This window comes from Quercus lobata, chromosome 9, assembly GCF_001633185.2.
Source record: "Quercus lobata isolate SW786 chromosome 9, ValleyOak3.0 Primary Assembly, whole genome shotgun sequence".
Taxonomy (NCBI): Eukaryota; Viridiplantae; Streptophyta; class Magnoliopsida; order Fagales; family Fagaceae; genus Quercus; species Quercus lobata.
In genome coordinates this window covers 27,369,029-27,391,195 of record NC_044912.1, presented here as the reverse complement: position 1 = coordinate 27,391,195, position 22,167 = coordinate 27,369,029, and the positions used below count along the sequence as shown (strand labels likewise).

Sequence of the window (22,167 nt, the reverse complement as noted above, 5' to 3'; positions counted from 1 at the left end):
AACCTGTGTATGAACTGTGTGCAAAATAGTGCATGTAATTATCACTATCCTATACATATAATGGTGCTAATGTAATTGTTAAAGATACTAATTTATAATTTATACTTGTTTATTATGTAATAGCCCAAGAGACCTAATTTGGTGTAAAGTCCAATTAAGGCTAATCCTAACTCTTAGTTTTTATATATACTTTGTTTAGGGTTCATTGTACATACAGTAAAGATGTAGTTACTAAGGACTTTATCCTGTTGACATAAGTCATCAGGTCGAACTATGTAACCCTTATGCTCTCTCTCTCTCTCTCCCACATTTATTTTGTTTTCTCCTATAATTTCAAGGGTGCTTACAAAAAAAAAAAAAAGGCTAGAGACTAAAGAGTACATATGCAACAAATTTTACAATTTGTTGATAACTTATTGAAGTGACAAATTGTGATTAGTGCAACATCATTTTTATTGGGACTACTATTGGAATCACTTTTCATACATTAACCACACCCAACCTGGCTTCTTAGGCTCTCAGCAAATGCTCATTGGTGTGACAATCGGGAAAATTGTTTGTTATTAGACTTGTTATTTTATTGGGGAAAAAAGTTGAGAAAGTTCTCTTCCATATATGCGAGCACCCAAAATTTGAAGAACATGGCAACTATGTCAATTTGAGGAATGCTACATCCACAATATTTTTAAAACATTTTCATTATAAATCATAGGTGGTAAGTTGTTATTGGTTCTAATTTTAATCTACAACTTAAATTACTTTTTTTGCCTACTCATAATAATCAATAATAACCTACCACTTAGAATTTGTTGTGAAAATATCGTGAAAATATTGTGGACATAACATTTTTTTTTCAATTTATTTTTGTTTTTTCAGTTGAAAGCAACAGTCACATCGTTTTAGACACTTAGAAAGTTGACCTAAATGATAATGTTTTTTTTTTTTTTTTTAAGCTAGTGACTTAAACGATGATGTTTGAGGTTGAACTACCGCATCAGTGCCCAGAAAACATAAACAAAAACAAAAACAAAAACAAAAGTTACTAAAAATAACAAGATCATTGTCTTGCTAAACAGTCATTTCAGCGTCGGAATTTTTGAAATTTAAAAGTGGAAAGCTGGAATAATATTTGAAGAAATCATTTACACTCTATCTTATTTGCGGGTGTAACGATCTCTGCTATGTTATCCCTTTGATACTCCCATTTATCAGCAAAAACATAAATTGATGCGATGACCAGTTGAATCGGGTGACTGCACACCCCTTACAATAGCACAAGAAAAAGTTTATTCTCAACTACAGTTTCAAACATTGATTAGGGACAATCGCATAATTGGACAATGGCAAACTTGACATGATTAAACATTCCAACAACTTTCTTTCAATTGTATTCCTAGAATTGTGTAAACATTCAACAATTCTCTTAAAATCATGGAAGAGAAATCAAACGCTGAAGTTCATGTGATCATGTTGAGTTTTATACAAAATGATATATTAATAATAAGAAATTGCTATAAAACTCACGATTATTGAATATAATCGCATCCTAAGATTTTCAATAATCTATAACGCAAAAAAAAAAAAAAATCTCAGGGGTGTATTGCCCAGCCCAGCCCCGACCCCACTCCTCTGTGGCAAACTTATAGCCCTTGTATTGATTCAAGATTGTATTTTTGCAAAGGCGAAGCTTCAGCCTGCCCATTATCTTGCAATTTTGGTTTCTTTATGGCATCAAGAGTTTGCAAATATTGGGAGGAAGCATTACGATTTGACGAAAGGCCAGGACTGCTAATTCTGCTGGCAAGGAAGCGGCGAATCAAGCCCCTGAGGAATGGAGCCATGGTGTCTGGTTCATGTTCCAAGTAGTACATGATTCCTCCCATACAAATACAAAATAAAAACACCTGTTACAGTTGAAAAGCATCAATTTGAGGAGTAGCAATATTAAAAAAATGATAATAATCAGTTAACTAATAACCACAAGCAAAAAAATTCAGTAGTACATGATTCCTCTCTCTCTTTCTCTCTCTCTCTCAACTTGACCCAATGTAGAGCATGTAGTTGAGTTCAGACAAATCATGAGCAGGACACCATACCCAGGCCCTTAAGATGATGACCATGGAATGACTCCTATCTGAAACTTCCATTTCTGAAGTAAGCCATAGATTGGCTAGTTCATAATGGCAAGATACTTCTTTTGTAATAACTGAGGATATAATTATACATCACACAAAGAAAATTGACAGGAGGCATCAAAAGACAGGCCCCAGAAACAACCCTGATTTACGATTTCAATTGATTTGGTTTGTTAACTAGTTTACTGAAACTGCATTCAGAAATGCATATTTCCTAAAACAATTAAAAATGCTTTCAGAAAAGTATGACAACAATTTTAGCAATACCTCTGCATTCTTAATATCTGGAAGCAGGTGGCGGTTCACTGAAATATACCACAGTGAATCTCCTGCTCGTGGAAGAACATACAAGGCAAGTTCACTGCGCCTAGCTTTTTTCTCCAATAATACAGAAAGGGCTGCCATACCGCCTGCGATCCAATATACAATCTTGTGGTCTTTTGATGCAACCTTTCTATGCGAGCATATCACTCCCTTGTATCACCCAAGCATCACAAAAGGACTAAGAACATGGTCATGAAAATTTAACCAAAGATGCAGATAAGGATTAAGACAGCTACCTGAAAAATTCCAACAAAAGCTGACAGAAATGTTGTGGAGCGAACAGCCCCCTTAAGAGCAAGCCAGCAGGTACGAGCAGGGGCATCCATGAACTAAAATGGCATTATGTAACTAAAATTAATAACAACATTAATAACATTAATTTCAGAGATGAAAAAAGTCAACAAGGGCTAGTCTAAATGAAGTAAAATCCTCCCAATTTAAACATAAGGCAGAAATTGCTATCCATTGCTTCAAAATGAAGTTTATTTTTTCCAGGTTTCTAATCATCAAAATAGAGCATATCTAAGTCAACTACCACATAAACATACCATGTAATATATTTACAAAATGAATTCGACATAAGAAGCATGGAACTTTATATTAGCAGGAATATCACAATTATTATCCTCTTCTACTTATAGAGATGATATCCCCAAGAGTATAGGCCAGTCTGGTTGGTTCTTTGCACGTGATTTTGGTGTCAATGTATGCATCCCATGGAAAAAAATACAATGTCACACACAAAAGGCATAAGGAATGACAGTATCATGGGTTTATAGTACATTCAGTACATATGTAAAATAAGCACTGAAATCACACCTAGATACCAAATGTCACATAAATAAACCACATATTATCAAAATGCAGGAATAGGGAAGTTTTAAGGTCTTAGAAATAAGCCAACTGAAATTGAGAATCAGAATACAGGATTCCACCATTTTGACCAAAACCCCAACCACTATGCAATAATCATCCTACAGTTTTATCATACTACTAGAGTTCAACTAATGCAAAATTTGAGATATTTGATTCAAGTAGACATTTTTTACAATTATATTTCCAATAATATCACTGATTGCAATGTTCTTTATGCGGCCACAACACACAAAGAAAGATTCTAAAATTCAGGATAAACCCCAATTCAAAATTTAAATACATGGAGGTTCAGAAAGAACAAATCATAAATATAGAAGCAATCTTTATCCATGTAGGTAACACTATCTTTCCCCATCTTTGCCCCTAGCAGTAATATAGACTTAAAGAACAGAGATGATTGTGGTGGTGATGTTCTTTTCTGACAAATAATGTCCATGAAGACAGTTGCATGCCAAAAGATGTGATGGTAGTGTTGATGAAGCTGGAGAAGACAGTGATGTTGTAAATTGAAATATTATAGAAATATGGTAAAATCCATATAGCTGGAGATGACAACAACACTGTTGTGAGGTCATGGTACAATTAGATAAAAGTTAGCAGTAATTTACGTAGGACTGGTGAGGTGTTGATGATGCAACAACTATCAAATGTGACACATGTTAAGGAAAAGAGCAAGGCCATGCACCAACACAAAGAATGCAAGAGAAAGTATAAGTGCCTTTCTCTAAAATCTTAAATACCAATCTACCATCCCATCCTACCAGAAGACATCTCTAGTAAAACCAATAACAATTTAATTCTCTCCATTATAATTCTGTTTACATATCTCTCCCACATCAGCACATCAGATATGCATTTAATCACATCATGGCAAGCTTAATGTTCATATGCATTTTGGAAGACAAATGTGACATGGTGATCTACCATTAAAGTGAGTGGCACTTGCCTGGCATGTTAATTAGTCAACCCACTAACAGATCAAAATAGATATCAACTAATAAACAGTACACCTCTTACAACTGTTTGAGAGTTATGGTTCTGCTTCAGCACAATAGATATATGAGGCCATCTCCACAACTATTTCCAACCATGTGAATTTACATTATATATAAGATTGTCTACTCATCATTTTTCTTCTTTCAGCAGAAGCATAGAAAACTGAAGTTTAAAAGCAAAAGAAACAACTTGGATAAATAATGTACCTTTTGCAGGTGCAGAACAACAAATGGTACAAAGGTCAAAGAGAAGTAAAGTGGAAATGTTTTCCTGAATGTAGCTGATGCTGCATTTGCATTGTGAGTCAAACATGAATTTGTGTCTGGATGAATAACAGAACAAGGAATAATGGCGGGAAATTCTTCCAACTTTACATAGTTGGGATTCCTTCTGCCGGATAAGTAAGCAGAGAGTGAGCCCACATCGACTGGGAAACCTCTACAGCTGTCTCTTACAGCCTTGTATACAGGCCGTGCTACTGGCCCAGTCTTCTGAATGAAGTCTTGATATGATTTTGGCAAGCTCTCAGGACGCATTACAAATGAATACATAACCTGAAATGAGTTTATCAATCAATAAAATGATTATGGAAGATACAAAAGTAACTTATTAAAAGACATTTTGGAAAAAGCCCTAGTAAGTGAAGAGGATTTGAGAAATTCGAATCAAATTCCAATCAATAGCTTAGATATAGTAAGACCAGAATTTTAACATCTTTACACAAACAAATGAGCCCATGATACCATTACAAGCTCAGTGCAAGAACCAGAATTTCAAAGCATGAAGAAAGTACTTACTTTATATCGTTACAGGGTTACAAAAACCTAATCACCACAGACCTCATATATTCTATAGCCAGCAAGACATCAGTTAATGAATCACAGGCCTTAGTATTGTTTAACGAACATGCGCACACTTATGGGACCCACATAAAACATCTGAGATGCATTCTAATCCACTCAAAAATTACAAGTAAATAATTAAACAAGTGGAACATAGAATTATGCCAGTAGAATATAGGGTTAACATTTATAGAGTCAAGTTTTGGGTTTTAGAGCTATAGGACTTTGTTATGTGCAGTGACTAATAGTAGTTTTCTATAAATCCTCCTAAGATTTTTTCTTCCAACCTATTATGGGTATTATATTGATTGTTATTAGTCTATGATATTCGAATAATTTCTAAAATTCCTAGATTTGTTTTCTTAGAGATTAGACTTTGATCAATATGAGTCTTATTCTATGACATCCTAGTATCCTACCATTTCAGAATAACATTTGTGGTATTGTTCATGGCTGCAAATCATGGTATTTGCTTGTTTGATTATGAAAAATTTTTCCTAATTCAACAACACCACCTTAAATTGTTTCCCAGCATCCTGTACCCTGCTTCTTTACAATTCTTTTGACTTCTTGCATGTGAAATCCACAAAAATGAAAAATCCAAATACATTCAAAATCAATGTTCTAAACCATTTGTTATATATTTCCAAAAACTGAAATCCAAGTTCCGAAGCCCCAACACCAAAAAAGCAATAGTGGAAAGGTTTCTAAAAAGGCAAATCTATCCTCCCAACTCACAAATGTTTGGGTTCCTCACTTTTTCATAAAGCATAAGCTAATATAAACTTGCTCACTAACTCAATTGACATCCTTTCTAATCCTAACATTATCTTTGGCTCTCTACTGATCTGTGTAGGTTTCTTCTTGCTAAAACAGCTACCAGACTTTTACGCACATAGAAAAATAAATCCATGCATACAGATATTCCTAACCAATTATTTGAAGCTCCCAACCATGCCATTATGAAATCACTCTGCCCTTGATCAGCTTCGTTTATCTCTACATTTGCATTCAGCTTAGGCTGAATTCATTGACAAGATTTTACAAAACTGCCCAACACTCAATTCCATGACAGCATGGCTGGTCATATACCAGCCAATTAAATTTACCCTCCAATATGATGTACGCTGGTCACACTGCACTCATTGACTTCATTCTTCCAAAACTAATCCCAAGGGCACCATCTATCCTCTCCTGCTTGTCTTAGCTATAATACAGTCAAAGTAACAATAATAACAGTCACTATCACCATGACGTTTCCATCAATCAAAAATACTTCCATACTTTCTAGTTAAAAGCCATTCCACTAGCAATTATATAGTGAATTCAGGTACGAATATTTTTTTTTACTCAAGTTATCTACAGCTTTACACGTAAAAATGAACTTAATGTTACCTGTGCACATGCAAAAGCAAAGAGTAAAGAATCTCCATGCCTCCAATGGCTTCCCCAAAAGTGAAACTTGTTCTTCGACTTTGCAGAATTATAAGCACACTAATAGAATAAGATACAAAAACCATTAGGCTGGCGTGAAAAATCATAATCACAAGCAAAATAAAAACAAACGATTCCTGATTCCTATTACTTAGTGTAGCTGGTAAAAATTTAATTAGGTTATACACCATTTGTTCACAGACCTGGGCTAGCCTAGCCAAAAGATATAAAGCAAGTGTGCGCCTCCGATTAGAATCATCTAGGGCTAAAATTGACAAACCAGCAATTGAACCTGCTAAAATGCTGCTCCATCATCCCTCAAACAATGTCATAAATAAGGAACATGCATTATCATTGCAAATTGAACAAAAACAAAATTCATACTCTACGCACTGCAAACTTACGCATTGAATGGCGTCTCTTTCTTTCTCAATTTTCTCAACAAACATCTAAGAGCTTGATAAGATCCTGTAAAGCCACCGAAAAACAATCCGATTCGACATGCTTCCTCTCTTACTATCAGATCTTTCTCTGACACAAGTTGCTGCAATCAAAACACAATCGCAAGCTCACACATTGTCCACAAATACACAGCGATCGATGGATTATAGTTTTTCAAATAATTCAAAATCGTTGCAGCTTCAATTTTTGAAATGAAAAACCCTAATTCCAACGAAATTCATGCATGATCACACAGAAAGCAATCCAATCCAATCCAATTCAATTCACAACTAAAAAAGTACATGGAAAAGCGAGTAATTTACGAAAGTGACCTTGAGATCGATGAGGGAAGAGTAGGACTGGCGGCGAGCGAGCTTGAAAGCGCGGAGGAGGATGCCGATGCCGACGCGGACGCCGTAGGAGAGGAGGAAGGTTTGGCAGAGGTTGCCGATGGCGTTGGCAACGCACGACGGTTCGTAGGCCGCATGGTCACAGCAGGGCGGGCAATGCTGTGGCTGGTTGTGGTGGGGAGAGGAGCGGGCGGCAGCTCCGGCCTTGCGCTGGCGGCGCTGGAGCTCCTCTATGGCTTCGCGGAGACGGTCCTCGGCTTCCCGTAGGCGGCGCTCGGCGTCGACGTTGTCTTGGAGTGGCGGCGACGGTGGAGACCCTGCTGCTGATGCCATTTTCGTCGCACAGTCACAGCGAGAAGAGAGAGAGAGAGAGAGAGAGAGGGGTTGGTTTGATCAGTAATTTACTTATTTTTCATTTTCTTAAGTTGGAAAATTTGCACGCGAGAGTCGAGAGAGAGAGAGAGAGTAGAGAAAGGGGAATGTGATTAAAAAAAGAAGAAGTAATGTCATGAAAGGAAGGTACAAGTCGTCGTCATCATTCTCGGTACCAGCCACATCAGTCCATCACCATATCTTATTCCCATCCATCCTATGATGTTTTGGCACCATTTTTGTCTTTTTATTTTTTTTATTTTTTTTTCCTTTGGAAATGAAGAAATGTCTATTTAAAATTAAATAAATTTAAGATTTAGATTTTGCCGATCTCTTTTTTTCTTTAAAAAAAGAAAGAAGATTTTGTCTCAGCTGTAGTTTAGTTTAATCATAGTCAAATTTTTATTACAGTTAAATAAATATTATATGTTATGGTAAAATTTAAACTTCATATTTATTCGTTAATTGTCCATTTCACTTTGAAATGAAAAGGACTCAAATCCAAAAATATCGAAAGTTGGGAGGATTTGGATGATAGAATCAAGTTATCAATTTCTTTTTTTGTCAATGTCTTGATTTGTCCATTGATATAAATATATATATAAATATATATATATATATATAAATATATATATATATATATATGTTAGAATCAAGTTGTCAATTTCTTTTTTTTGTCATTGTTGTCAATTTCTTTTTTTTTTTGTCGTTGTCTTGATTTGTCCATTGATATATATATATATATATATATATTAATTTTGGAATATCTTCTGTTAAAAATTAAAATGATATATTTTGGTATCCATTTATTTTTGAGAAAAAAAATTTATTTTATTATATATATATTTATGTATCTTTAATACAAAATAACTAAACATAATTATTCATTGTATCCTACTTTATCATGTCATTTATATATATATATATATATATATATATATATATAGTAAGGTTCAAGTTACACCTGATGTAATTTTAAGTAATGTTACATCACCTAATAATTTGTTATTAAATTCATATTTTAAGAGTCCTACTATTGAATTACATGTTCTATATGTGCTTAACATGCATGCCAATTTTCATGCTAATCGGATATTATTTACCATATGATTCATAAACTCATCTTTTATGAATTATTTTAAATTACAAAAACTTGAATTTAAACAATTTATTGGTAATATGGCTATTAATCTTTGATCACCGTGAAATTTTACAAGTATGGAGAGTATATGAATATAATATAATCCAACGGTAGATTTATCAAAATTCGCATATAATAATAAGTTATTAAGTGTTGTAATATCGTTTAAAGTTACACCAGGTGTAACTTGAACCCAACTCATATATATATATATATGTATATGTGTATATATATATATATATATAAATATATATATGTATATATAATGTATATAGTGATGATGTGGGAAAATATGGGATCATCAAGTTAGTACAATGCACAAAAAAGTTCAACAAAATATATATATATGAGATTCAAGTGATAACCTAATAAATGACATTCTTTTTTGGTGTCTCATATATGTAATTTGAGACTGAACCCCACTTCCCCCTCCCTCATGCTATCTAGTAGTATCTACCTATCGGGGGAAAAAAAGTTCAACAAAATTTAATATTCTCTTCCTATTTTATTTACTTGTAATCTCATGCATATACATGGATATACTTAAAATATACTAACTTCATCATACGTGCTTTGCACGTGAGATGAGACTTTTATTTATTTATTTTGAATTTAATGTAATTTTTCCATTTGAATTTATTTATTGTTAGCAAGGTTACATAGGAAGAGATTTTTAAGAAACTAAAATTTAGAATTTGAAATAGAGTAAATTGTTGGGTTTAATGTGTTCTAGTTTTCAGGAAAAAAAATTATCAAACGTGCGTGAGATATATTTAAATAGAGACTATGCTAGTTTTTAGGAAAAAAGTTTCTTAGGTTTTTTTTTTTTTGTTAAATTACAATTTTAACCCTATTTTTTAAGAATAAGGATTAAAGGACGGACGAGTTCATTGGGTTGGACTACTATGTCCCAAGTTCTCCATTAACTACTATGGAAGACAAGTCCAACTGAGGTAACTTCCATGGCGGTTATGGAAGTTACCTCCAAATCCTCCGGACTCCTTGACAATAGGAACAGTTATCAAACAGATAACCGTTTCACACATGTTATATAAGTACTCTTCGATGAGAAGGTAAGGATTTCATCCAGACATTTATTTCAGAAATCATTTCTTTCTTACTGGGAATTACAAATTCATTGACTTCATCATTGGAGGACTTTTGGCCAGTCCCCACCGGTCCCCTCTGACTTAGTATTTGTTTTCAGGATCAAGCCGTAAGATCATCAGCGCTCGAGACTTATCAACCTATTGATTTCCAAGGAACTATCAGTTTGGAAATCAGTAGGTTGATAAGTCTCGGGCGCTGATGATCTTAGGGCTTGATCCTGAAAATAAATACTAAGTCGGAGGGGATCGGCCAAAAGTCCTCCGATGATGAAGTCAGTGAATTTGTAATTCCCAGTAAGAAAGAAATGATTTCTGAAATAAATGTCTGGATGAAATCCTTACCTTCTCATTGAAGAGTACTTACATAGCATGTGTGAAACGGTTATCTGTTTAATAACCGTTTCTATTGTCGAGGAGTCCGGAGGATTTGGAGGTAACTTCCATAACTGCCATGGAAGTTACCTCAGTTGGACTGGTGTTCCATAGTAGTTAATGGAGAACTTGGCACATAGTAGTCCAACCCAATGAACTCCTCCATCCTTTATTAAGGACGGACGAGGCTATTAGGGATGACTTTCCCTTGTGTATTTACATTTTCTAAATTTCGTGTAGAGCTCGTCTGTCCAAACGATTATGAGGATGGACAAGCTTCTCATGGGACCTCGTCTGTCCAAAGACGAACGAGGTCATTAAGGACGCTTGGGATGATCATCTCATGTGCTTGGTTTGTCCTAATTGGTCTTTCAATGGACGAGCCATATGGACGAGTTTAGGAGTTGGTGTTTTTTTGTAACACCATCATAAATATTATTGATAGTCATTCTTATTTTTTTTAACTCTTTAAAAGTCTTGTAAGAATATTATTAGGTAGAAAATGTAAATTGTCTATTTATTTTTAAATTTTTTGTGTTCATTAATTCTAAACTCTTTGATTTTTATACACAATAACTTACTTGGATGGATATTTATGATGTGGTCCCACATTTGACTCCAAAATTAAGAAATAAAACTCTCTTTAAAAATAAATAATTTAGGACACATGGTGCAAAATTAGACTTTAATTGTAGAATCTAATTGAATTTCTCTAAGTTTTACCTATATATATGTATGGCCAAAATGGGCATTTGCTCATGTTCTGAAACTATTTAGCAAAATGCCCCTGTTTTAAACTCGATTTTTTAAAAGTTGAGTTTCAATGAAAAAACTCGATTTTTAGAAAATCAAGTTATGTGAAATCAAACTTTAAAAAAAAAAAAAAAAAATTCATGGAACTCGAGTTCATGGAACTCAAGTTCCATGTAAAATTTCTCACATTACTCTATTTTCATCAAATCGAGTTTTTCATTGAAACTCGATTTTCTAAGAATCGAGTTTCAAAACTGGGGCATTTTGCTAGATAATTTCAGAATATGAGCATTTTACATCTTTTGGGCGAAAGGGGCAAATGCACATTTTGGCCTATATATATATATATATTTATTTATTTATTTATATGAAATTTGATCATTATAGTAGTTTTTAATCGGTATATATTATGATTTTGTTTGTACTTGGAATTATCTATTATATCATTTAAAGAATTTTAGATGACAATATTCTAATAGAACATGTAAATAACTAAATATATGATGTTTTATACGAAATAATTACATATATATATATATATATATAATTTTTTTTTTGAGTCCAAATTTGGTAAGGATAAGGTGTAAGACCTATGTTTTATACCATCCAATAAGTGATTGCCACATCAACATTTTACTTAAAATTCAATACATCTTGCCACACCTAATAACATCTTAATAAACTCCCAATTTGGTTGGATTTATATATGGGTATTAGAATTGATAATTAGGTGTGATTTTGTTTATTCTTAAATGAGTCCGAATTTGGTAAGGATGTGGTGTAAAACTCATTTTTTAAACATCCAATAATAAATTTCCATATCAGCCTTTTACTTAATGAGAAATACACCCTACCACACCTAATAACATCTCAATTAACTCCCACCTTAATCAACGTCTTTGATTTCAGAACAAACTTAAACCCAAATATCATCCTTTCCTATCAAAAAAAAAAAAAAAAAAAAAATCTCATCATTTCCAACATCGTTGCTCAAGTTTTAATTTTTCAAATCTAAAATCTCATCGTTTGCAGGTTTACTCAAGTTTTAATTTTTCTTGATTTTTTCTTTTTCCCGAAATCGTTCTCAATTGTTCCCATCGTTCATTGGAAACTTTTAGGCTCATAATAAAATTATTATCAAAGAAAAAAGAAAAGTAAATTACCCTGATATAGGAGACACTTAATGGATATGAAAAGAGAAGAAAAGTAATTCACTTGCTCTAACAATTTATGGATAAAACTCAATAACACAAGAAACACAAATGGAAAACACAATAAACCATATAGGAGGCACTTATATTCATTGAGACTTCAATGTAAATGTTTCAATAGCAACTCAACCTTGACAATGGAATACATGACTTCAATGTACATATCTATATCAATAGACACATTAAACCCCTTCAATAAAAGACAGGATTCTATGTTAACTATGGAACAACAAACAAAATTGTGTGCAAACCCACTGTCAAGATTTGAATACCGTTAAGATAGACCTTCAAATATAGCAAATATAGCAAAACAGACCTTCAAGTGCTGTATTCCACTATCAAGGTTTGAATAGTGACTCTGGCGAATTGATGTGGCAAAGAACGGAGGTCCAATGAGGTTTGTGACAGGAGATAGAGGAGCTGAGGAGGTAGATGAGATTTTAGGGACTCTTTTTCACATCTAGTATGATAAAATGAAATTTTTATTTTTATTTTTATTTTTTATTATTTTTTTTAAAGATGTTATTAGGTGTATTAGAATGTATAGATTTAAAAAGTATCTCTGACCTAGGAAATGCTCTCCTTTCCCTAGTAGTCAGTAGAATAGAGTGCCGCCTTTCGTTGTATGGATGCTAGTATTGGGATCAGTCTGAGTAAGTGTAGTTCCTTTTTTCGGGCTCCTATTATGAGAGATAGCAATGGAGGCCATGTCGGCTTTGTGGGAGAAGCTATCGCTCACGGAATCAGAAGGGAGTAAGTATGCCGTGAAGGATGAACCCATTTTGGGTGAATACCTTCTGGCCGCAAAGTTCTTTACCAGGCGAATTCTTAGTCCGGCGGCGATTGCAAAAACTTTTAAAGTGGTCTGGAGGACTAAAAAAGGTTTTGAGGTGAGAGACATGGGTAATCACCTAGTGATCTTCTCCTTTTTCGATTCCTCAGATGTGGCGAGAGTTATGCAGGGAGAACCTTGGTCTTTTGACAAGCATTTGGTGGCCATCAGACCAATGGAAAGGCACGAGGATATTACTTCCCTGGATTTTAGCAGAACCTGCTTCTGGGTTCAATTTCATGGGCCTTCTATTGGAAGTATGTCTCATAAGACAGCAATGGAGATATGTTCGGTAGTGGGAGAGGTGGATGATAGTGCGAGCGGTAACGGGGATAGAAGGGAGTTCAACTTCCTTCGAGTGCGGATGATTGTCAATAACTCACAACCCCTGTGTCGAGGACGACGGTTATCTTTGGCAAATGGGAAAGAAAGCTGGGTTCGTTTCATGTACGAACGACTCCCAAACATCTGCTATTGGTGCGGAAGGCTCACTCACAGTGATAGAGAATGCTCTTTATGGATACGCAGCAATGGGACACTTAAGGAAGATGATAGGCAATTTGGTGCATGGTTACGTGCGACGACTCCAAATCCATCACGCAGTAAGGTGATACGAGTGGCGGGTTTCGAGGAGGAGTTTCTTCGCACCGACCATAATATCGGTACGGATGATGCTTCCGACAGTGCAGAGTTGACTGGTAGGAGTTGGGGAAACGTTCCGGCACCATCTGCTCCGGCGATGGCCACGACCGGGGCTCTTCATAGGGCTGAGGTGGAGCACAACGTTGGAGTTGACTCTGAAATTCCTAGTTTGGAAAGGGCGGGTGTTCAGGGGGTAACAGATGACACTCAATCAATTCCGAGTAATGAGTTTTCCTTACGTGGTGATTCAAATTTAGAAAAGGGGCAGAGTGACGTTACTTTCCAAAAACAGTTGGCGGATATTGATTCTGAGTTGGCAAAATTTGAAGTGGAAATGGGCCCGAGTACCTTGGTTACTAATGGGCCGAGTGCTAAAGTAAGTGATGGTCCTTCATTGGCTAACGGCCCAGCCCTTACTTATGGGCTCACAAAATCTCCAATTCAGCAACAAGTGAAGGTTGGGAATAAGATCGTTTTTTTTGACCGACTCCAGCAGGGTAGTTCTAGTGATAAACCTGCTATTTGTCAAAGGGTATACACGGCAAGGAATAGAAAACACTCAGAGAGTTTGCTTGAAGAATCAGAGGATGGGAGGCGACAAAAGAAGGAAGCCATGGACTTACCGAAATCAACGACGGAGGCTAGCCACCAGCCCCGCCGATATCAATGATTGCTTTGGCGTGGAACTGCAGGGGTTTAGGGACCCGCGGTGCAGTCCGAGAGCTTGCCGAGATGGTCCAAGCGCAGGGTCCCAAGATCATGTTTCTCTTAGAAACGTGGTCTAACAAGGAGTATATGAAAAAGGTATGTTATTATTTGGAATTTGATGGTTTATTTACTGTTCCTAATAATGGGAGAGGTGGAGGTTTGGCTATGATGTGGAAATCTGAGGTAGTTCTGTGGGTGGATAGTTTCTCCAACTATCATATTGATGCGATTGTGAATGGTGGTAGAGAAGATGCTTGGCGACTAATAGGGTTTTATGGGGAGCCTGATACTAGCAGAAGGAGTGAGGGATGGAATATGTTACGGATGCTAAGCTCGAAGCTGAAGTTGCCGTGGTGTTGCTTTGGAGATTTTAACGAGCTTCTAATGGTTGAAGAGAAGAAGGGAGGTGTGCCACGGTCTCATCATTTGATGCAAATGTTTCGGGAGGCATTGGACCAATGTGATTTTGTGGATTTGGGTTTCTCTGGTCCGGCGTTCACTTGGCATGGCAGACGGAGGGGAGAGCTGATTTGGGAAAGACTGGATCGTGGGGTTGCCAATTATGAGTGGCTTTCACGGTTTCCGACAGGGAGGGTGCAGGTTTTGTCCTGTTTTACTTCGGACCACAAACTGATTCTCTTGACTTTGGATGCAGAAGGGGAAAAGCAGAGGTGGAGACGTAAACCTTTTAGATTTGAAGCGATGTGGTTGACTGATCCGGGTTGTCATAATACGGTGGTTCGTGCGTGGGAATCCAATCCAGATGGCTTACCAATGTACAGAACAACAAAAAAGCTGAAAAAGTGTAAGAAGATGCTTAAGAAATGGAGCACAGCCCACTTTGGAAATGTCACAAGGTAGATTAAGAAGGTTAAGGAGCTTTTGTGGAAGGCAGAGGAGGAATCAGTTAGAACAGGGGATATCCAAGAGGTAGTGAGATTGAAGTCTGAATTAAATTTGTTGATTGATAGGGAGGAACAAATGTGGCATCAACGGTCTCATGTGAAATGGATTCAAAGTGGGGATCAGAATACGAAATTCTTTCACGGTACAGCCACACAGAGGAAAAGAAGAAATTTTATAAGGGGTGTTCGAGATGAAGGAGGGGTTTGGCAGAGTGATGAGGGGGTATTTTCGAATCTGTTTATTGATTATTATACTAGTTTGTTTTCTTCATCGGGGTCACAGGAGCTGGACCAAGTGCTGGAGGGTGTTCAGGAAGTGGTAACAGAGGAAATTAATGTTAGTCTTGCAATGGAGTACAAACCAGAGGAAGTGGTTGCTGCCATTAAGGAGATGGCTCCCTTAAAGGCGCCGGGTCCAGACGGCATGCCACCACTGTTTTATCAATCATACTGGTCTGATGTTGGTACAGAGGTAACTCAAGCTGTTTTGTCCTGTTTAAATTCTGGTTCTATTTTAAGATCAATTAACCATACATTCATTTATTTGATTCCGAAAGTTAAAAACCCTGAAAGAGTAACTGAGTTCAGACCGATAAGTCTTATAAGATTGTTAGTAAAGTGATAGCAAATAGGCTTAAGCCTTGGCTTAATTCCCTTATTTCGGAGACGCAGAGTGCCTTTACAGCTGGTCGGTTAATTACCGACAACATATTAATCGCCTTTGAGTCTTTACATCACATGAAGACGAGCTGTTTTGGTAAGAAGAGTTTCATGGCTCTTAAACTGGATATGAGCAAAGCGTATGATAGGGTAGAGTGGTTGTTTTTGGAGAAGATTCTTTTAAAGATGGGTTTTTAGGCTTCTTGGGTTTCTCTTATTATGGAATGTATTACAACGGTTTCGTATTCTATTTTAGTAAATGGTGAGCCGAAGGGTATGATCAAGCCATCGAGGGGTCTCCGGCAAGGTGATCCCCTCTCTCCCTATCTATTTCTATTCTGTGCGGAGGGGCTTAATGCCATTTTAAGAAAGGCTGTTGAAGCTGGAGACATTCAGGGGTTTTCTATTTGTAGAAGAGGACCCAAGTTAACCCATCTCTTTTTTGCAGACGACTGCTTGCTCTTCTGCAGGTCGACACTTGAGGAATGTGAAATAATTCAGGAATTATTAGCTTTATATGAGAAGGCATCAGGGCAGATGGTAAACGAGGATAAGACTACCTTGTTCTTCAGTAGAAATACTGATGAAGAGATTAAGGAGACGATAAAACTCTCCTTGGGGGTGCCGGCCATCCAACACTATGAGAAGTATCTAGGGTTACCTTCCTTTGTGGGTAGAAATAAAAAGGCGTGTTTCACTCAGATAAAGGAGCGGATTTGGTCTCGTATGCAAGGCTGGAAGGAGAAACTCCTCTCTCAAGCCGGGAAGGAAGTCATGATAAAAGCTGTCATCCAGTCTATTCCGGCATACTCTATGGGTGTGTTCAAACTCCCCATTGGGCTTTGCAAAGATATTGAAGCAATGATAAGAAGATTTTGGTGGGGGCAGGGGGATAAGAAGAAAATACATTGGGTGAAATAGAGTAATCTATGTACTTCAAAGTCGGTTGGTGGTATGGGCTTCCGGGATTTACAGCAGTTTAACCAAGCCTTACTGGCGAAGCAGGTCTGGAGGTTAGCACATCAAAAAGATTCTTTACTCTTCAAGGTCTTTAAGGCCAAATTTTTCCCTGGTGGAACCATATTTGATGCTGGGGTACCGATCAATTGCTCTTACGCGTGGAGAAGTATCCTTCAAGCTAGGGAGGTCATTCTAAAAGGGGCTATCTGGAGGGTAGGTGATGGTGCCTCGATTAAGATTTGGGAGCATAGGTGGTTGCCATCAACTCCTAGCGGATTTGTCTTATCACCGAAAGCAGGTTCTGATGCAGTCTGGGTAAAAAAGCTTCTGGTACCTAACTCTGGACTTTGGAATTCAGATTTGCTGGATAGGAATTTTATGCCATGGGAAGCTGAAGAAATTAAAAGAATACATGTTTGTGCTCTTGGACAGAATGATGCTTATATCTGGCCTCTCACTCCGGATGGGAATTATTCTGTTTGTAGTGCGTATCGAATGCTGGCAATGGCAAAATCCAGCGGTGAACCAGCCTCCTCATGTCCGACAGTCACGAATCAAGTCTGGAAGGGTGTGTGGAAGATTCAAACTTCGAATAGAGTTAGACATTTCATATGGAGGGCAGTAAAGGATTCTTTACCCACTAAGGAAAATTTGAAGAAAAGGCAGATTCAGCTGGATGTCACTTGCTCTCTCTGTGATGAATCCAAGGAAGACACGATGCACGCACTGTGGCTGTGTGATTAGGCTCAATCGGTGTGGAAGTCTGAAGCTAGCTTTGTCTACTTGTATCAAAGGAAGTTCAGGACCTTTATGGATTTGTTTGAGGCTGTGCTGGATAGGGGTTCGGTGTTTAAGGTGGCTTGGTTCTCCACAATTGCATGGAGTTTGTGGCAGAGACGAAACAGGATTAGAGAGAGGCAGCAGACATGGCCTCTCCATGAGGTGAGTAGGCGGGCAAAAGAGATGGTCCTAGAGTTCTTCGAGATCAATCGAAAGCCTATACAGCCAGTGTGACGATCTGTTCCTACCTATTGGCATCCCCCACAAGAAGGTACGTACAAAGTTAATTTTGATGCTGCCCTCTTTGATGATCTTGGGATGGCTGGTCTGGGTGTTGTGGTGAGGGATTCAACAGGGAATATCATTGCTGCACTCAGTCAGAAGGTCCGCTGCCATCATTCTGTGGAAATGGTGGAAGCTTTGGCTGGCAATCGGGCTCTAGTCTTTGCTCAGGAGTTATGTCTTTCACAAGTGGTGTTTGAAGGTGATAGTCTCCGTATTGTTCAGGCAGTCAACAGTCAGGAGGCATGTTTAACTTTATTTGGTCATGTAGTGGGAGAGATTAAGAACTTACGGAGAGGCCTTAGTTTTTCTTGTTTTCAGCATGTAAAGAGGGATGGCAACAAGCTTGCTCATTCTCTTGCCCGTAGAGCAGTTTCTTCTGCTGACACTGATGTATGGGTAGAAGAACTACCTAGTGATTTGGAAGATGTCTTCCAATTTGATTTTGATCATCAATAAAATTCACTTACCTCTTTCTCAAAAAAAAAAAAAAAGAATGTATAGATTTTACAATGAGTTTTAAGTAAAAAACTGATGTGGCATGTCCTGGCTGGTGTAAGCTAAAGGGTTTACACCCATCCTTATTGAATTTATTCTCTTCTTAAATATGTGATAAGATGATATGATATGTTGGGATTTGAGAGGTAAAATATGAGTTTTATTCCACATCCTTACATATATATATATATATATTTTTTTTTTTTGGAGAAAGACATCTTTACAGAATTTAATTTCATATATTTTTAAAATACTTATAGAATTTAAACTCAATTAAAAAAATTGAGTTAGATATTTTACTTCATAGGCTTTTCCAACTTTCGAGTCTACTTTTGAATGGTTAACAAAAAAGTAATAAGAAATTTAATTGTCATGCTTTTGATGTGCTCCGATAGCATTCATTGTCACATGAGTTTCTACTTTTTTATTTTTTATTATTATTATTATTTAGCTTTTGCATTTTTTTAAACAAATAATATGAAAAAAAGTGGGCTTTCAAGCTGTGGCAACATTTCAAGAAGTTAACAAGAAATCAAAAAGATTTTATTTTATATTATATATAGATATATATGGAGAATTTCTTTACTTACCCGTGTAATATAGGAAATTATTGTATACTCCCGTAGTACCATAAATTCATACTCTTTCCTCTCACATGAATGATGGGTCCCACTAATTAAATTCATTGTGAGATTTATCATGCATGTGAGAGGAGGGACTACGCATTTATGGTCAGGGAGTACCTAATCATTTTCCGTGTAATATATGTACGGAAAAGTTTAACAAAAAAATTCACATATAACACGCATTTAGTTAATAAATATTAAAAAATAAAAGTCAAATTAGATAATTTATATAAAATAAATAATTTAATTAGAACTTGTTCAGGGAAGATCTAATATAATTTAATTAAGATTGTTTTGGTGTTCGGTTGCTTTATCAAAGAAAGTTGAATTCTAATTAGTTTAATAATTGATTATTAATTGGCATTTATTATGATTTTGCTTGTACTTGGAATTATCTATTATATCATTTAAAGAATTTTATATGACAAGATTCTAATAGAACGTGTAAATATATGAGGTTTTATTCGAAATTCTTACACACACATATATATATATATATATATTGTAAGGACACGATTCGTAACGAACCGTAGCAGTGTTGGGTTCGCACGTAGAAAGGCCCAAACAATATCATTTGTAGAACGTGGGTTTGAAAGGCTAGGCCTTAGTCACCAGGTGGTGGGTTTTTCGTGGTGTTCATGCGTGGTTAAGTTTTCTTCACCCCTGGAATCTTTCTCCTAGAGGTGGGCTGGGAGGCTCTGGTTTTTGGCCATTTTTCCCAGCCCCTTCCCTAGGTCACTTATTTTCCCTTTTATACTGGCTTGTGTTTGCTGTCCTTCGTCCACGTGTAGGGTCAAACTTTTCAAGACTGATACTTGTCCCATCAGCCCATATCCAAAGTCGTTGGGGGTGGTTGTAAAAGCCAAAGAATGCGGCTCTGTTAGGTGCAGAGCATTGAATGGCAGTAAGGGCAGCTTTCCCCGGATATTTTAGATTTTCTTTCAAACTTGATCCTATACCGTTTTTGCCCCTCTCTTCAGTGGGATTTTGGGTTTGCCGAGGACTGAGCGGTCCTCGGCAGTATCTTAAGGCTATCCTAGGCTTTACATTATTGGGCTTGGGCCATTGCTCTCTTCGGCTTGGGCCTTTGGACTCCCTACGAGTAAACGGGCCTGGCCCGTAAACTATTGGGCCCCACAATAGCCCCTCAAAACCCTGCTGTCCGACCTTTGAGTTGGAAAGGTGGGTTTTGGTAATACCGAGCCGTTATTATGGCTCATTTAATTTAGCCCTTCATTGATGCTGGCGGTTCTCCACCTGCCCAGAAAATATATCGGTTTACAAGGTGTTCCCCTTAATTTACTCACGACATGCTCCTGCCGTTTGGCTGTCCAAAGCGTGTCTTTAATAACGTCCTTTTACGAGACCTTTCAGATCTAACGGTTACTGATGAGGTGGGGAAGCGGAACAGGCATATTTTTGTTTGCCGATTTCCTTGGAGATCTGAACACATTAAATTCCTCCTGCTTCACCCCTCATATAAAAAGAAAAGGCGAGGGTGATTTCTCCCATACATAAACCCCTTTAATCCCCCCAAAATCTGAAACCCTTAGACTTCTCGCATAGTTTACTTTTACCCTCTGGTTATACCTTAAATTGCGATACGTTTACCATTGTAATAAGCAATGAAAGAGCCATACCCCTCCCAAAAGCACCATGTTCTAATAAAACTCAAAATGGCTTGGTCAGGGCAAGGATGGTGGAGGCTCAAGATTGGTCTCACCTTTCTTTCTGCCAAAATCCGAAGTAGGAACTCGTCACGTCAAACTTTCGGCATGACTGAGTCAAGAACACCCATGATCAGTACCAACCGCTCTCTTATGAGCATACCTAACATGGCGCCGGTGTGTTAGGAGTCAGGACTGAGACAGGGACTAAGTGCCCCTACTTCTTCCTCTCTTCGTTCACTGGTGCCTCCTTTTGCCTCTCTTTCTTCTTCTTCCCAGCACCAGATCCATTCTGGTGCTTTTCCTTCTCCCTCTTTTGCTCATTTTTCTTTCTTTTCATCTCTTCCCTCTTCTTCTCCTCCTTCTTTTCATTCATCTCCTCCACCTTCTTCATTCATCTCCTCCATCTTCTTCTGAGGAAGGCCCTTCTCTCGATATGGGCGCTACTGAGGCAGAGTTAGGAAAGACTTCGGAGACGAGTTTAAAAAGAGATCTGACTGTTTACCCAATGTATTGCTTTTTTTTTATGATTTTGGTAATCTATATTTTTTATAGGCTTGTTTAAGCCCCTCTCTGTACGTTGTAATACATCTTTATATTAATAAAAATTGTTATCATTTTACTTTACATGTTCTATCTCTATATTTTCGAAATAATAACGCAATGCAAAGACATACACCCTTGTGAATTCTTTTTATTTTTAAACCATGACCGACGTCTAGGACCAATGTCCTAGTTAAATAAAAAGGTCTTGCTCTGTGTTTATAAAAACAGTCCGGTTTAATAATACTGAATCGAACGAATGATACTTAGGGTTGAAACTCCCATTAGGCAGGAAAGGAAAGGACATTATGATGAGCTTACTGAGTCGGCCCGGCACAATACCGTCGACCTTAGAATACAATACTTGGGGCCCTAATCTTTTATCAAAGAAAAGGGCGTTATTATGAATTTACAAGTGCTGTTCGGTGCAATAATATAGCATTTAAATCCATGACACATAGGGCCAAAATACTTGCTAAGAAAAAGATATCACCACAACTTTAATAGGATTGTTTGGCACAACAATGCCGATCTGAGAAAAAGGACACTTACCCCAAAACTAGCCGAGATGATAACTGATTGCTAAATGCGGTATAGGAAGTAATCATCTGAGGAAATATCACCCATAAAATGAACAGTCCTCTTAGGCTACTGAAGGGTGGGGCGTTTCACCATCTTCTTAACTCCTACTGGCCTTAACCTTTTGCA

The 22,167-nt window shown here is 37.0% G+C and overlaps 3 protein-coding genes across 3 annotated transcripts; 2 read left to right on the top strand and 1 right to left on the bottom strand.

The window, feature by feature from the left end:
- Positions 1–1,358: 1,358 nt before the first annotated feature.
- Positions 1,359–7,954, bottom strand: LOC115960753. Its single transcript, XM_031079740.1, has 8 exons — positions 7,381–7,954; positions 7,012–7,151; positions 6,811–6,910; positions 6,569–6,667; positions 4,538–4,885; positions 2,696–2,788; positions 2,403–2,609; positions 1,359–1,904 (listed from the first exon to the last, which is right to left on the bottom strand). Exons 1-8 carry the CDS (start codon positions 7,729–7,731, stop codon positions 1,641–1,643), a joined length of 1,602 nt encoding a protein of 533 aa, XP_030935600.1. The 5' UTR covers positions 7,732–7,954; the 3' UTR covers positions 1,359–1,640.
- Positions 7,955–13,054: 5,100 nt separating this feature from the next.
- LOC115961506 lies at positions 13,055–14,500 on the top strand. Its single transcript, XM_031080482.1, has one exon. The coding sequence runs from the start codon at positions 13,055–13,057 to the stop codon at positions 14,498–14,500; it is 1,446 nt and encodes a 481-aa protein (XP_030936342.1).
- Positions 14,497–17,024, top strand: LOC115961505. The gene is made up of 4 exons (XM_031080481.1): positions 14,497–15,395; positions 15,510–15,915; positions 16,032–16,200; positions 16,360–17,024. The coding sequence occupies exons 1-4, from the start codon at positions 14,497–14,499 to the stop codon at positions 17,022–17,024; spliced, it is 2,139 nt and encodes a 712-aa protein (XP_030936341.1).
- The last annotated feature ends 5,143 nt before the right edge of the window (positions 17,025–22,167 follow it).